The 15,691-nt window shown below is 33.7% G+C and overlaps 2 protein-coding genes across 3 annotated transcripts; one reads left to right on the top strand and one right to left on the bottom strand.

Annotated features, from left to right (window-relative positions):
* The first annotated feature begins 519 nt into the window (after positions 1-519).
* Positions 520-6,127, top strand: LOC106142871 (protein patched homolog 3-like). Its single transcript, XM_060945965.1, has one exon. The coding sequence runs from the start codon at positions 906-908 to the stop codon at positions 3,783-3,785; it is 2,880 nt and encodes a 959-aa protein (XP_060801948.1). The 5' UTR covers positions 520-905; the 3' UTR covers positions 3,786-6,127.
* Positions 6,128-9,240: 3,113 nt separating this feature from the next.
* LOC106142824 (probable cytochrome P450 304a1) lies at positions 9,241-14,837 on the bottom strand. 2 transcript variants are annotated; one of them, XM_013344728.2, is made up of 9 exons: positions 14,681-14,837; positions 13,637-13,885; positions 13,098-13,270; positions 12,542-12,814; positions 12,277-12,391; positions 11,785-11,965; positions 11,302-11,419; positions 10,372-10,513; positions 9,241-9,531 (listed from the first exon to the last, which is right to left on the bottom strand). In XM_013344728.2, the coding sequence occupies exons 1-9, from the start codon at positions 14,772-14,774 to the stop codon at positions 9,350-9,352; spliced, it is 1,527 nt and encodes a 508-aa protein (XP_013200182.2). In that variant the 5' UTR covers positions 14,775-14,837; the 3' UTR covers positions 9,241-9,349. The 2 variants fall into 2 exon arrangements, with proteins under 2 accessions (XP_013200182.2, XP_060801790.1); XM_060945807.1 differs by lacking the exon at positions 13,637-13,885 and having other exon boundaries at positions 14,681-14,828.
* Between the last annotated feature and the right edge of the window lie 854 nt (positions 14,838-15,691).

The raw sequence follows: 15,691 nt of genomic DNA, 5'->3' as shown, positions 1-15,691 counted from the left end.
AGGACATGTGTGATGAAGCCATTGCCACAATCACTGAAACGAATATTTAAATTTTTAGTTAAGTAATTTACATCAGTAATTTACCACTGTCATTTCCATCAGTCACCCATCTACTACATAACAATACTCAAAATAGCAAAATTAAAAGTTTTCTTAAAGAGTTACATTACAGTGATGCATAGATTTGAAAATAAATATTTTGTTTTACATTATAAGAATACTGACAAGCGAAAGAGTGCAAAAGAGCGTATTAAAAAAACAATTGCATTTGGTGGGTCAACCCTCTTTGGTTAACCTTTAGAGGTCAACCCTCAGGGTCAACCCAAGGTCAACCAACGTTTGTCACTGTCATTGTCATCATTCGATCAAATCGTAATTTCACCTTTTTTAGTGTTTGTGTTTATTTACCTTTTTGTTTATCAACAAATTAGAATTAGAAAATTTAATATGTTAAAGTTATATAGTATACAATCAAGAATATAATCGTTTATTAAATTTATTGCCAACTGTTTGCTGAGAAAAGGTAAATTAATTTCTGTCTTTTAAGTGCTTGTGAACTTTTATCAAGCAAATTTACTGATTATTTTTGGGTAGTTTCTTAAATAGTAAATAAGATTTTTATGCATCCAGATTTACCTACTTACATAACTTAACCTCGGAAGGCAAACATGATTACTTTTGTCCGCACGAACCGGCCAGACGCCAGTATACTCTCAGTCTCAATTGGCGACAGCCAAAGGCGGCACGTCCGCTTCGTGCACGTTTAAGTCTTATCGTAATGATAATGTGTTGTGTGTGAGTTCTCAATTGCCGAATGGAATAACCTTAGATACCATTAATTAAAACCAGTGAAGCATTCTATTTGTTGCTAATTAATTTGAAATTTTTGAACAAAATATCAAATCATGCCTGCCAGAAAGAAAATTAGAACTCCTCAACAGACGTGGGAATATGCCTCTTCGAAATTGGTGCATCTTATTGAAAGGACATTTTTTACACTTGGTGTGCTAGTTGCAAGGAACCCTTGGAGGACCATAGGGTTTACCTGGCTTTTTATATTGTTGAGCTGCATTGGATTATTGCAATTCCATATTGAAAAAAACCCCATGAAACTTTGGGTTCCACCAGATTCTGATTTCTTTTATGACACAAATTGGTATATTGATAAATTTGAAACAATTTTTCGATTGCAAAAGATAATAATCACAGGTGATGATGTACTGCAACCACATGTGTTAGGTGCCATTAGTGATATAACAGAAAAGGTAAATTCTATACAAGTGAAACATGAAAATAAAACCTATTCAGTCAGAGACTTGTGCTTTAAGGTTCCTGTGCTAAAGATTTTTGGATCAGACCGTGTATCCAGATCTGTAGACATTTCCAGTGAGAACAACAGTTCTACAAACATGAAAAGTTCACATGAATTCTTGGACACTAATCTCTGGATGGATTCAGATTTCTACTGTGGATTTTTAAATAACTTTCCTTTAATTTGTCATCAATACAACATTTTAGATTTATTTGATAAGGATAATTTAAACCATTCAACAAAACATGATATTGTAAATAAAATAAATTCTGTAAAAACCAACCCAGTTACTGGGCATCCTATGGACTTCACAAAATTATTAGGTGGTGTTGAACATGACGAAAATGGGGACATAGTATCTGCAAATGCCATTTTGATAACATGGTTCACATCAGTTAACATGTCGGCAGTTGATATCAATGCTGTGGGCAATCTAGTTGGCACTGAAGATTGGGTTTCAGTACCATTAGCCATGTGGGAAAGAGAATTTATAAATGTGATGGAGATTCTATCAAAAAATTTTACAGAACTCAAAGTATTTTATGAGGCAGGCAGAAGCTTTGCTGATACTAGTGGAGAAGCAATTTTGAATGAATTAGACAAGTTATTTTTAGGTATAATATTAATGTTCTTTTACATACAATTTGCACTGTCCCGATTTAATTGGCTAGAGATAAAGCTTACACTTGGCAGTGTTGGATTGCTTAGTGTTGGCATGGCATATGTTGCAGCAGTCAGCTGGTGTTCGATAATGCGTGTATCCTTTGGACCAGTGCATTCTTCATTACCATTTCTGCTAATGGGTTTAGGTATAGATGATATGTTCGTAATAAATGCATGTTGGAAAAATCTAACAGAGGCGGAATCTAAGAAGAGCCTTCCAATCAAAATAGGCCTCATGTTAGAACACGCGGGAGTATCTATCGTCATAACGTCTTTCACTGATATTGTTGCATTGTTAGTTGGTGCTATTACAATTCTGCCTTCTCTTAAATCGTTTTGTATTTATGCAGCTGTAGGAGTATTTTTTATATTTTGCTTTACTGTTACGTTCTATGTAGCAGTTTTTACATTAGATACACGACGCATGGAAGATAATAGAAATGGGGTGGTGTTTTGTTACAAACATTCTAAACAAATTAAAGTGTCGCAAGATAGAACAATATTCCAAAAAGCTTTCGCGATATTTTATGAAAAGTGTGTTTTTTCTGTGCCTGGTAAAATAATAATTATCATATTTACTTTGATAATGACAGGCTTCAGTATAATAGCAATGCTTCGACTGGAGCAGAGATTTGATCCCAAATGGTTCATTCCAGATGATACTTATTACAAAAATTTTATTAATGCGCATGATTATTATTACCCGGAAGAAGGCTATCCATCGATGATATTTTTAGGAGAAATGTATTATCACGACGAATTTAGTAAATTACTAAATTTCACCCAAAAGTTTGCCAAAGAACCTTACGTCACTGAAGTATCATCGTGGGTAGAATATTTTCATGGTTATGTATTAGAAAACTATGGTCGCGATCTTAACGACGTATCCGCAGTGACAAAGGATGAATTCAATCAATATTTGTCAAAATTCTTGTTTAGTTCTATCGGCGGTAGGTTTCAACTAAGTTTTAGATTTGAAAAACCAATACAATGCGGTCATCCAACTACAGACATAAAAGCATCCTCAATAGCTTTTAAATTCAAAAATTTCAAGGGTCCCGAAGAGTATTTGCCGGCCATGAACCAGGCAAAAGGAATAGTTAAATCTGCCCCGATATCATCTGGGGACGGATATCGTAGCGTATGGTCTAAAGTGTTTGGAAATTGGGTGACTGATGAGATAATAGCATTAGAAGTGGAAAGAAATGTCGAACTAGCATTGTTGTGCGTGATCGCGTGTACGGTTGTGTTGATCACAAATCTACAAATGTGCTTTTGGATATTCTTGTGTGTTTTGTTGACGATAGTAAATGTGTTAGGTTGGATGCAAAGGTGGGGGATGACCGTGGATATAGTATGCTGCATAGGTCTCGAGTTGGCCATAGGATTGTGCGTGGATTACGCGGCTCATATTGGTCACACCTTCCTGACAGTGTCCGAAGGAACCAGGACCGCCCGAGCCCTGAAGACCGTGACCTCTATTGGTACGGCTGTATTGTTAGGAGGAGGTTCAACACTTTTGTCTCTTTCTCTTCTCTGCATGTCTAGAGCTTACACTTTCCAATCATTTTTCAAAATATTTTTGTTAGTGATATTGTTTGGTCTCTTCAATGGATTATTCTTCCTACCTGTTGTTCTATCTCTGATAGGACCGGATGCCTATAGACCTAACGTAACCAATGAAAGTGAAGCTGTAGAACTTAAAAGCGAACTAAGGATTGTTTCTGAAGAAATGCAGGAGCTCAATGGGCAACCTGTTAAAAAAGAAATAAATATGCTGTATATATCTGAAACCTATACAGATACCTAGAAATAATCTGTTAGATTAGCTACAATGACAATGATAATATAATCACTGGGAATTATAATTTTGTAATGATTAAGATTATATATAGAAATTTTAAATATACTGAAACATATTTTACACTTTCTTGTCACGTATTTTTATATTTTGTCACATAATGACAAGAGATGATTTTTATTCAATTACAAATACGACCTGAACAGATAAGGTAGTTGCTTTTTTTAAATTTCTGTGGGGAGCCAGAAAGATCCGCGAGCAAAATTGAATTTTAATATTGATAGCGTCAACACCACACAATATTTTTATATTCACTTTTTTTTCGTAAATATGTACTACTCAATGTCAAGATTTAATTGATAAGATAATAATAAATAAATTTTACCCTTGCGTCCAATCGGTCAATCGACCACGCGTCTTAACATCGTTTAATCTTTTATAGTCTTGGTTTTCGCAGATTTACTATTTTATTATATTTTAATATTGATCAAACTAATCTTACAAGTTTTTGAGAATAAGTTAGCTGTTTGTAATTTTGCATGTACTCGAAGTGCGTAGCATATTCTAAGATTTTTTAGAGATAAGCTGAATCTCAAACTATAACTAATAAAATATTATGATTTACAATAAATAAAGTTATACAGTTTTTTGTTACTTGTAAGTAATAAGTGGTATTGAATAAAATGCTATGTAATAATTATATTTGATAATGGAAAGTGAAGTGTTCTATAAATACCTACCTACTATCAATAACTGACTGACTGACAGACAATCCCCGCCCAAACATGTTTGTCTTCAGACTTGAAATTTGGCATGGAAGTTCCTTATTTTTTGGTAACTTCGAATATTACGCGATAATTTTGAAAAATTCTCTCTTAATGCCGTATTTGTAACCGACTTCAAAAAAGAGGAGGTACCTAACCTACCTACATAAATTTTTTGAAATAATACCAAAACAATTTAATAGTTTCTTGAAGTCTGTTTTTTTTTTATTGATTTTATCCTTTAACGCGTGTGTTCTCTATTAAAGGTTTAAACATTTCATACGTATCTGAATCTCGGCAAAATTGAACTTTGCGCCCGAGGTTTTGATAAGTAAATTATTCCAATATTTTTGAGATAAAATTGCATCCGAACCTAAACCCTACTTCATATTAAATGTTGTTGAGAGACGTACTTATGTAAACTTTTTGCTAAATTCTCAACTTCTCGTTCAGACAATATTATTTATACATACATACATATGGTCACGTCTATATCTCTTGCGGGGTAGACAGAGCCAACAGTCTTGAAAAGACTGAATGGCCACATTCAGCTATTTGGCTTAATGATAGAATTGAGATTCCAATAGTGACAGATTGCTAGCCCATCGCCTAAAAAGAATCCCAAGTTTGTTAGCCTTATATATTATTATTTATATTGTATCTTATTGTATAATTTAAATGTGACATCTTGAAATCTTGACTTCTTTCGTATAATTGATATTGTCAGAGGTGAGGTGTTATTTTGTCTCTTCTGAAATAATATAAGTAATTGTTTTTCTGGCATCTGAATGAATCAATCTTGTTTACAATATATTGCGATATTGTAAATTGCAGAACAAAGCTTTTTTTTTTTCAAATTTATGTAAATATCGTTTAAATGATTATTTAAAGACAATGTACTAAAGTATCTGCGTAATATGTATATTATTCAGACCTGTCATTCAAAATTGAATGTCAATTTTATAAATTTATCATTGAAAATCCCATTTTATCGCTAACTTGTAAATAAGTTTTAAGAATGGTATGCTTTCCTAAAGTGATATTTACTTAGTACCTACTCTTTAAGTAAAAATGAAGCCAAAAAAGCAATAAAATTAAAAATTGTTATTAATGTATAATATGTTAGGATTAGTTTGATTAGATATCAGTTTTAATATGAAAAATTATATGTTTGCCTTTACAAAGTTTGTGTGATGTTACAAAATACCTACTATCAATAATTGTTAAGAGTCAAAAATGGTAGTATACTCGTAGATCTACATGTTTGTTATGACTCTACATAATTTTCGCTAGGATAAGTGACATATGTATGTACGCAGATACATTTATTCTTTTCTATTAAATAGCTGGTTTAAGTATAGCAGGTAAAGACAGTATAATATTTTTAATAAGGCTGATTTTAACATAAGATATGATAAAGAAATGTTGGAGATGGCGTTAAAATAAGTACGAGTGAGTACTAATTTAGTTCAATCAATTGTAAACTTTATATGAAATTGAAAAAGGTTGTGCAATGAACTAGCCTTCATGTACTAGTATGTACTACATATTCTAATGTAAATCATGCAATAAATGAGGAAATTTTTACGATGTTTTATTAAAGTATGTGTAACCGCAAGTAGTCCATGATGATAGATATAGACAGAAAGACGAATTGCTCTTATGGTTACTACTATTTCTGTGCCAGTGGCGTATAAATTATACTAGGTACACACATATATATTATTTTAATGAATGCGGGCCTATCGACATTTGTCATGTTGTCGAATAAAAAGTTCGTCAATCTTTAAATTACGTTATAAAACCTTACAAAGAAGGTAGAACCTAACGTAGGTTCTACCATAATGTGATCTTAAAATATATAGCTTGCATTATTCGTATGATTATTATGGTTTTGTACCAACTTTAAAAAAAAAAACTCCAAGGAGGTATTGATTTGTTTTTTGATTTATTTTCAAGAAAATTAGATAAACCTTGCGGCTCTGCTTCTGCTGAATTGACCGTTAACCTATTTTACTTCTAGATTACCTTCCCTTCTAAATTTCATAACAAGGTGTGTGATTTTATAATTAAGTAGGTAGTCTTTTTAAAAATAAAATTGTAAGCCTTTAAGGTTTTTAAATCATTTCTTCCAGCGTGTAGTAAAGTTTTGTGATAAAAGTCAAGGTAGGGGTCTTGTTTTCAGTACATATACCTATTGGAATTCTTTACAACAGAACTTTAGATAAGACAGACAAGATAAATTGTATATTTTTAATGAAAATTAAATAAATCTGTTTAAGTACGGAATTTAAAAGTAAATTAGTTATTATTACATAATAATAATTTAATATAGGAGACCTTTTTAACGAAATAATTCGTACAAAATAAGTAGGGACTTTGTTGGCGGTCAATCCTTCAAAAAAATCACTTCCATTTTTGGTTGGGGAAGATTGATGTATTGCGGTTATACCACCGCTGTTCGGGTGAAATTTAAATCAGAATTTTATATTTTGCAACTGTTATTCCTTTTAGGTAGACTGGGCTTTTCATAAGCCGTAAGTCACTTATTTAGGTATTTATACACCGGACAAGTTAGTCCAGCAATCATTTCGCATTTAACGACCAATTTCTTGATTTGACGTTAATTCTTAATGACGTCGGCTTTTTCTGAGATAAGGAGATGATGTAACACAAAAGAACAAAAGGCATATGTATGTATCGTATCTCTCTCCTCTTCATAACTTAGGAATTCCGTGCAGTATGCTTTCAGATTTTAAATTTCACATAAATTTGTTTTAGATAGCATGTTTATTGTATACTAGTTGACGCCCGCAAACGCAAACGGTGCTGTTTGCGTGTTATTGGAAATACGAAGGTTAAGGTTATAGCAACTTGCGAATTAAGGGAAGAAAAAAACGATTAACAAAATAAATATACCTATATTGGATGCTATGTATACAATACACTAACAAAATGAATGAAAAATGTGACAAGAAACAAAAAAATTATCGAACAAAAACGCAACGAAATTCATTCGAGTAGACATTTCAAATTGCCGGGCGCTAGGTCTTCCTTCATGCCTTGACCGGGATTCGAACCCGGGACCTCCGGTGTCACAGACAAGCGTTCTACGGCTGAGCCACAGAGGCCGAGTGATTCTGCATCAGGTGTTCCAGATCTTCGATTTTTATACGCCAACAGAAAATGCTCATTAGTTTGAACAACTTTGGTTAAGACGTCATTTCGATATTTCCTAAAGTTTAGCTGATTTGTTATGGTTCGATATCAGCTGTACCAGATTCCAAAATAAATTATTGCCCTGTATGTAGGCCAGGCATAAGAGCTATACAACAATAAAAGTTTCTTTCAAATCCGTTCAGTAGTTCCGGAGATTAGCGTGTAAATACAAACAACTTTCATGCTCGGTTACTATTTCATCATCGTTATAAATTTTTGAAAATATACTCATTGTATAGACAAATTTTTTTACTGTTTTATTATATGTATGGAGGCAAGTTCTCGAGACTAAGCGGACACCAAGCTCCGACGCATAGTGGAGGACGGTGCAACTGGGAATACGTAAAGAATCTTTTACCGGTTTTTTGACATGTAACACTCCGGTTATTCTCCGATTATTGCTGCTCCGCCCGGTAAAAAACAGTTCCACAACAGGTACATCAAATTCATTTGTTGCGACTGATGCATACACGCAGCACTGAATGATAAGATTAGCACAGGGCACAATATCACGTACCGACTGCTTGTTATCATGTAGGTATTATGCAAGTGCTGAAATGTATTACAAACTCAAACAAAACAGAATTTAAATTTAACATAACAAATTGGTCATATTCCATTCATTAACAGAGTTAGATAATTCCAGTAGGAAACAAGAAGCAACATGCCAAAGAAAAAAGGATTAAGTTTACCATACTCACGTATAATTGTTACCAAATCTTGGTAAAAGAGAAATGATTTTTAAGTTTCACGGAAGATCTCAAAAACTAAGGACTAATGTTGACTAAGTTTGTCCATATAAGTACATAAGACTCTCAGAAGTAACATCCCTAGTCTACTCAAATTGCTGTCTCTTCCAAATGGAGCGAAAAGCTGAGCGAAAAATTGTATGTAACAATATTATTACATTTATCTCTGTTTGACTTTATCCATTACTTATAAATACATAATTATATCATTACATATTATGTAAGTAGGTTAGCTATGTATTAAGTTGATAAAATTATCTCACAAGGTACCTACTTGTGTGTATACTTATAAGATGATACGAATGCGACGTTAGTCTACAGTCTACAATTTCCAGCAAAATGAAGTTGAGCCCACCGGTTTTATTTACTGAAAAAACTATTAAATGTAACTAAGTATACCTACATCGATGAACAGAATCAGAAGTCAGAAGAACGGGCCAAATATTTCGTAATTTTTTTATGGAGGGCTAATATTTGTAACTGCAATTCAAAGATGACGTAGGTGTCTACCTATTACGACTAGACTAAATTACTTGTTTGTTCTACTTGCAAGCTCATTAGCGCAATAAGAGAACTAGGTCAAAACGTCAAAACCTTCTTTAAAAAACTTCTTGAGATATTTGGAATCTTAATTACTTTTTAAACAACGCGTAATTCGTAGTAAGTATGTTATAAAGTTTAAATATGTTAAAAAAAGCCGAGACTGAGAAAAATAAAATCTCAACACACAGATTGGTCTTAAATACTGTATTACATAAACGTACGTGATGATTGGATGCTTTATTTACTTATGAATCATAGTCAAAATTTCTCTTGTGTACATATTGAACGTCTAATTAACTTAATGCCTGGGTGTGAGTTTGATCCAGTAGTCGGGTATGGTGGTGATGATGCCTTGCATACGAGGAGCGGGCATAGGGGCGGAGCCCGGGGCGCGTTCGACGCGGAAGTTCTGCACCAGAGCTGCGAACACTTGGAACATCGTTTGACGGGCGTACGTTTCACCAGCACATAACCGTCGACCTTTAAAATAACACAAAATTTTAACCAACTAATTTATGTAGATAGGCAATTAACGCATAGACAACTCAAACTTTTCTTTAAGCATTTATAACCGAGTACCTGATCAAAGTACACACAAAACGTTCAAACATTGAAAAATAGTCAACTGCTCAGATGAGTAGCTACCTACAGTTTGGGTCCGACATGTAACCTAAAAAGGCTGTTCCTAAAATTAAGTACCTACTTACACAAAAAGATAACGAACACTAAAAGTCTGGCACGTCTGGTCTAGTTAGGTAGTCTGCAATATTGCATTCAAATGACGAAATAATTTCAGCTAAGCATAGTAGTTCCGTAAATTACACCCTTCACTTTACGAAATAGTGTATAACTTCACAGTACCCTCCTAACACTTGACAAAGTATCCGATGTTGCCACTTGAAGGAATTGGAGATTTAAATTAGACAATACCTACACACAAAATCTAACCTATTTTAATCTAATAAGTTTTAATTACGCGTTGCTATTTAGTTTCATGTTGTTTGTACATTATCCTTTCGCAATTTATTAATGTTAATATGTTAATGATATTTTTTATATTTTATCAGTAGGTATACAAAGGTATTTGAGCCAAAATTAACAAAGCAAATACATACATATAAGGAGTGTTAATCTAAAATAGGAAGGAGAACGCCAATTTGACTTAAACGACGATCTTACGAGTACCTACTCTAAACCGACGAACTACCTACCTACTACCGAAAAGATCAATGCATAGTGCAGAGATATTAGATAATAGATTGATAAATTTCTCCGCCTACTCTTCCGTTATATTTAATGCGAGTATGTCTGTAGATGTACCTGCACCAAATGGCAGTGATTTGTCCTTTGAGACATCCAGCTTCCCATCGACGATGAATCGGTCTGGTCTGAAGACTTCTGGATCTCCCCAGATGACCTCATCTTTGTGCAGCATCGGATAATTTGCAGTAAACATAGTGCCCTAAAAATAAGTTGTTAGAGCGAGACATTAAAAAAGTAAGCGGCAGCTCCTATTTTCTAAGTATAGGCACGAAGATATGAATAAATCTATAGATTAGTGGGTTATTAAAAAAGAAAATTAGTCTAAATTATGACCTAACAAACTGCTCTAGTTTATTACAATCCGAACAAACTATGTAGTTATATCATCAGATCAATCTAATCGCATAAATGAGAAACTTTATACTTACCATAAAAATATTCGGTACAGTTACGTAAAACATTCGTTATAAGAGCATTTATATTAATTTATGGGCAAACGAGGTTATTAATCGTTTACGGTTATGGGTTAAGTGGCTTTAACACATAACGGATGTGGCTCCTTCGCCACAGAAACAGAATGTAAAGGAAAAATTAAATGTAGAATTATTACATATTTTTCTTTCATTAACACATTAGGTGTTACCATAATCTGGTAAATTCGTTATATATTCGGGCTTTTTCTGAAATTTATGATCTATGTTTATTACGTTGACAACTAGGCATTCTTGTTTAACAAAGATTTCTTGTGTTTATCATTCTTGATGTTTTCTGTGTACATAAATTAGTAAATAAATAAAGATAAGCACTGGAGAAATTAAATTTCATCATACTTTTAGCGTAGGTCTCGGTTGCATCCTCACCTCTCTCGAGAGAGGACAGCAAGGTGCGCCTTTTTACGAAGATTCCAGATTGGATTATTGAGTGGCTGATTTCAATAAGTCTGGCAGAAATAAATAAGGTATCATGTCCTCATTTAACAAAAAATACCTCCGGTATGTTGTAACCGTGGAAAGTAGTGGGCTCAGTGGCCCGATGCGGCACTCCCAGAGGCACTAGTGTGTCCATCCTCATCTGCTCGCGGATACAGGCCTCCGTAAATGGCATCCTGAGGAAAATATAAGTAGGTATAGATGTAAATACATATCTTTAAGTCGGTAAAGGAATTATTATAAGGTTAGGCGCTGAGCTAGCGGCACTCACTAAAGGGAAGGAGGCCTGTACGTCTTTGACAAAATCACGAAGTCCCAAAAAATGTAGTTTAAGATAACTTATCTAGGCGCGAGTCTCTACAATACAATATAAAAATTATCTATTGAGTAAAGGCAAACTAAGGTTAAGCTAATCTCTACCAACCATCCACTGCCCATAAACTTATATATAGGTACATCATGTTTTGGTCATTTATCGGATAAAGAGAGTCAACAGTCTCGAAAAAATTGTCCAGCTCAATGAAAAATTATGCTATCATACTTGATCTTGTCATCGAGGTTTGGCAGCCGGCCACTGCCGACTACGCGGTCCACCTCCTCATGGAGTCGATCCTGGAGCTCCGGCTGCATCACAAGCCTCTCCAACAACATCGCCAGTACCGCCTGTGGGGCTGTCGCAGCCGGGAACATGTAGTCCACACATGTTAAAATCAGTTGTTCCACTGGAATTACAATTTATGTCAATTAAATATTTTTTATTTAACTATTTTTTGTTCTACTCTTGCAGTAGAATCTTGAGATTTCTATGGCTAGAATAGAACTTTATAAACTTTAATGAATATTTAAATTTCATGACTTCCTTGTCGTTTTCGACGCTTTAGTATAGGACCACTCTGTCTATTTCTAATAGATGTTACAAAACGCGACTAAGGGAATAAGACCACATTCATGTTGATCAGGTAGCGAAACAAAAACATGGATAGCGTGTGCCGGCTGCTTCTCTGCCCGTATGAAGAAAGACGTGAATATTAACCTGAATAAGTTGATCTTTTTTCGTTTTGCTCTTTCTTCATTTGCCGAATGTATTCGTCAAGAAAATGGCGGGGATGAGACGAATCAAACGTGGACATAATTTCTTTCACGAGATTCTGAAAAGATAATATTACACAAGTGAATTTGATGGCCTAAATTAATATTTATTCATATATCTTTACAAAATATACCAAGCAACAGCACTATCTCAGCACTGACTTTTAGGGCTAACTCAATATACCTACTAACCATAAAAACAATCTTACCGTAAAGAAGTCTAATAAATATTGGTGACCTTTCTTCAGATCATTATAACCACTATAATTAGGCATTACATCTTTAAGCCACGGAGTAAACGTCAGAGCGCCTCCAAGGTCATTCGAACTCCTTTGGAATAGAAGGGTTCCTTTGGCTAGTTCCCATACATATCCATACTTTTCCCTGGGTAAAGTCATACGGGATACGACGTGTAGTATCCCATTTATGAATGGCGTAGCCAAGAAGTGAGGCATATATACCAAATCACCCTTCACCATATCCTGCAAACAATGTTGATTTGTATATAAGAATTTTCTAGAAAATTCGATAATGAATTCTATGTGGAGTAGCTTAAATCTTATTTATTTATTTATGTACACAAAATTATATACAGAAGCATTTATAACAGTAATACTAGTGCAAAGGTGCTACTTATTTCAAAAGAAATTTTTTTCAAGTAGACCCATGAGAGGAGAGATTAATTTTGGAGCGGTAATCTTATTGTTGTTACTGTTCTAAGAAAACTTGTAATTAACTTTATTAAAAAAATACAGTGAAACTTACCTTCTCGGCATCATTTTTAGGTCCGTTCAGTCTTATATCAAAAATTTCTTTAATTTCACTTTCGACGACTTGTTCTAAGGTTTCGTCTCGTCTTCCAAAGCCATAGTCTCTCATATACCTTAAGGAAAAACGCCTTTGCACATGCCAGAAGAAGCCATCCGTGAAAAAAAGACCTAAAAATATTTTTTTCCCCTTAAACTAAGTCGATACATCTGAATAATATTTACTTCATTGCATTGATTGCGAAGTAATTCAATCGTTAGTAGCTTCGATTATAATAGTCGGAGGTTGTAGGTATTTCTTACTTTAATAGGGTTCTTACACTATAGCTATTTCTTACTATATAATAAGTATGTAGCTTTTCCAGACTTTCAATTGTCTTCTTATTTGTGTGATATGTATGTATAGTAAGTGTCTTAGTTTTTGATTAACTTCGACCTAATCTTAGATTATACTTATCAAAAACTTATTAATTGATCGAACGATTAAGCTGTTAAATGTAATCAGTTTCGTCATCATTACTTTCAATTGCAACCTACCTAGCCGCTTCCAATAAGCCCTCATCCGACCCAAGGTAATGTCCATACGCCCATCTAACTCAGGTTTGTGCAACATATCCCTGATCAGCTCCGGATCATTGACGATCACCGTCGGTATCTTCCCTACGAAGGTTCCTATAATTTTCGTGTTGTACCAACTGCCAATTCTTTTGCATGCTAAAGCTAGGTTGTTTTTCGCGGCGGCCAATATGATCCAGTAACTGCCGTAGACGGGTAAGCTGGGAGGACCTAAATAAATTTATACGAGACATATTACACAGGTTGAGTTAGTTGAGTTAGCCTCAAAGTAAAAAAGAGACTGTTATGAAATACAAACTCATGGATTTTAGGAACCTTGATGATAGGAACAATGCATGCAGAGAACTTTTTCTATTTAAATTTTAGAACCTAAATCTTTCTCCGTGCCAATAATTACGAAATAGATTCAGCGGTTAACTACACTTTTAAAATTAGTTTTTTACATGCGGGCTTTAGTTATATGAAATATTCCAAATATCTTTTTCTAGCGTCAACAAAAATACATGTGTTCTGAATTTCAGCTCATGTTCAGTGGTCATATACCTATGATTACATTATAATTGAAAGTCGTTAAGGATAAGGATCTAGAGATTAAGTTTTTAATTGCATTAGGTATACAATGAGATCGCTGTTCTTCAACAAGGCATTTGCTAACGAGATAAGTACTTTCGTAATCAATATAATTGTTGTCTATTGTATTGTAGCGCCTTTGATCGTTGCTTATTTGTTATTTCTCGGTAGAGTTTCGAGATTGAATTACAAATTATAGAATAAAAATATTTTTTCTTTACTTATTTTAAATATTTTTAAACAGACCAGCTGTTCTGGTGTTAATATAGGAGAGCATTTAAATGGTTTTCTGTTACTTTAATTCACGTTAATTTAGCTGTATATAAAACGTTGTATTCCGAAGACAAGATACTTAAATAAAAAATTCTTACATACGAGATAGAGTTTCTCATTGGTCTTAGAATAAAGAAACATGCTTAAGGAAAAAGAGCTTACCTGGAGGAAAATTAGGTAGTTTCTTAAAAGCATTTTTGTAAAATATTACTAAAAAATAAACTGAGACAGAAAAAAATATTAAAGCACCAATCATTATGTGTTTTTTTGCGATGTACCCGATATGAAATGAGCGAATTGAGAGCGATTAGTACATGTTTATAGTGTCATAACACTGTGAGCCCGCGATAAAATCCCAAATACTAGGTACATAATTAAAACAGAAGGGTTTTTCTTTCACTCCCATTTTAAAAGTCAATATGCGTAAATACACAACAAATAAGTATTAAAACTCAAAAATGCAACATGTCCGCTCCTGGTGTTTGGGTTTGCTGCTGTTAGATATTACGTTCCTACAAATAGGTGTTCTGGACTAAATGGACAATATCTACTTACTATTAAAAAATGGGAGTTAATCTTCTTGATTCATTGGATAAGAAATCATTCCTATGATAATTACGTAATTTATTTTCTTTTTTTTCAAACATACAAAAACAAACTACTTATAACTTTTTGATAACAGTCGAACCTACTTCGAACTTTTAATTTAAAATCGCGCGCAATAACTTTTACGTACTCTGCCTACCCCTCCGCGAAAGAGACGTGATTTATGATTTAATATAGGTAAGCTTAGTAAATAAGTAAAGTAAGTTTTTCTGAGTCTGAGTGATATTTACCTAACTTTCAAGAATAACCCTAAAAATTTTATGTTTTGGTCAGTACATATCTTACAATAATTAAACAAATCAAACAAAAACAAACGTTTATCATCACCAAGAAATGTTTCGGTGACAAAAATATACCATTAATACCATAATGTAATCCATACATATAATAAAACTGTAACTAAATTTTGTCTGTACATTTAAGATATTTAAGAAAAAAAATTGTAAAGGTAACATTTTTTTTTTATTTTTTGTCTGTCTGTCTGTCTGTCCGTCTGCCTGTCCGTCTGTCTGTCCGTCTGTCTGTCTGTATGTTTGTACGCGCATCACGCAAAATCTACCGAACGGA

The sequence above is a fragment of the Amyelois transitella genome, chromosome 9, assembly GCF_032362555.1.
Source record: "Amyelois transitella isolate CPQ chromosome 9, ilAmyTran1.1, whole genome shotgun sequence".
NCBI classification, from domain to species: Eukaryota; Metazoa; Arthropoda; class Insecta; order Lepidoptera; family Pyralidae; genus Amyelois; species Amyelois transitella.
This window is presented reverse-complemented; position numbering and strand designations above follow the sequence as displayed.

Excerpts from the sequence above, each read along its gene's own strand:
- LOC106142824 (XM_013344728.2), bottom strand. The coding sequence starts at position 14,774 with ATGATTGGTGCTTTAATATTTTTTTCTGTCTCAGTTTATTTTTTAGTA. Across the intron at positions 12,815-13,097 it reads CTAAAAATGATGCCGAGAAG|GATATGGTGAAGGGTGATTT; the intron begins GTAAGTTTCACT and ends CATTGTTTGCAG. Across the intron at positions 11,966-12,276 it reads AAAAAGATCAACTTATTCAG|TGGAACAACTGATTTTAACA; the intron begins GTTAATATTCAC and ends TTGTAATTCCAG.
- LOC106142871 (XM_060945965.1), top strand. The coding sequence starts at position 906 with ATGCCTGCCAGAAAGAAAATTAGAACTCCTCAACAGACGTGGGAATAT.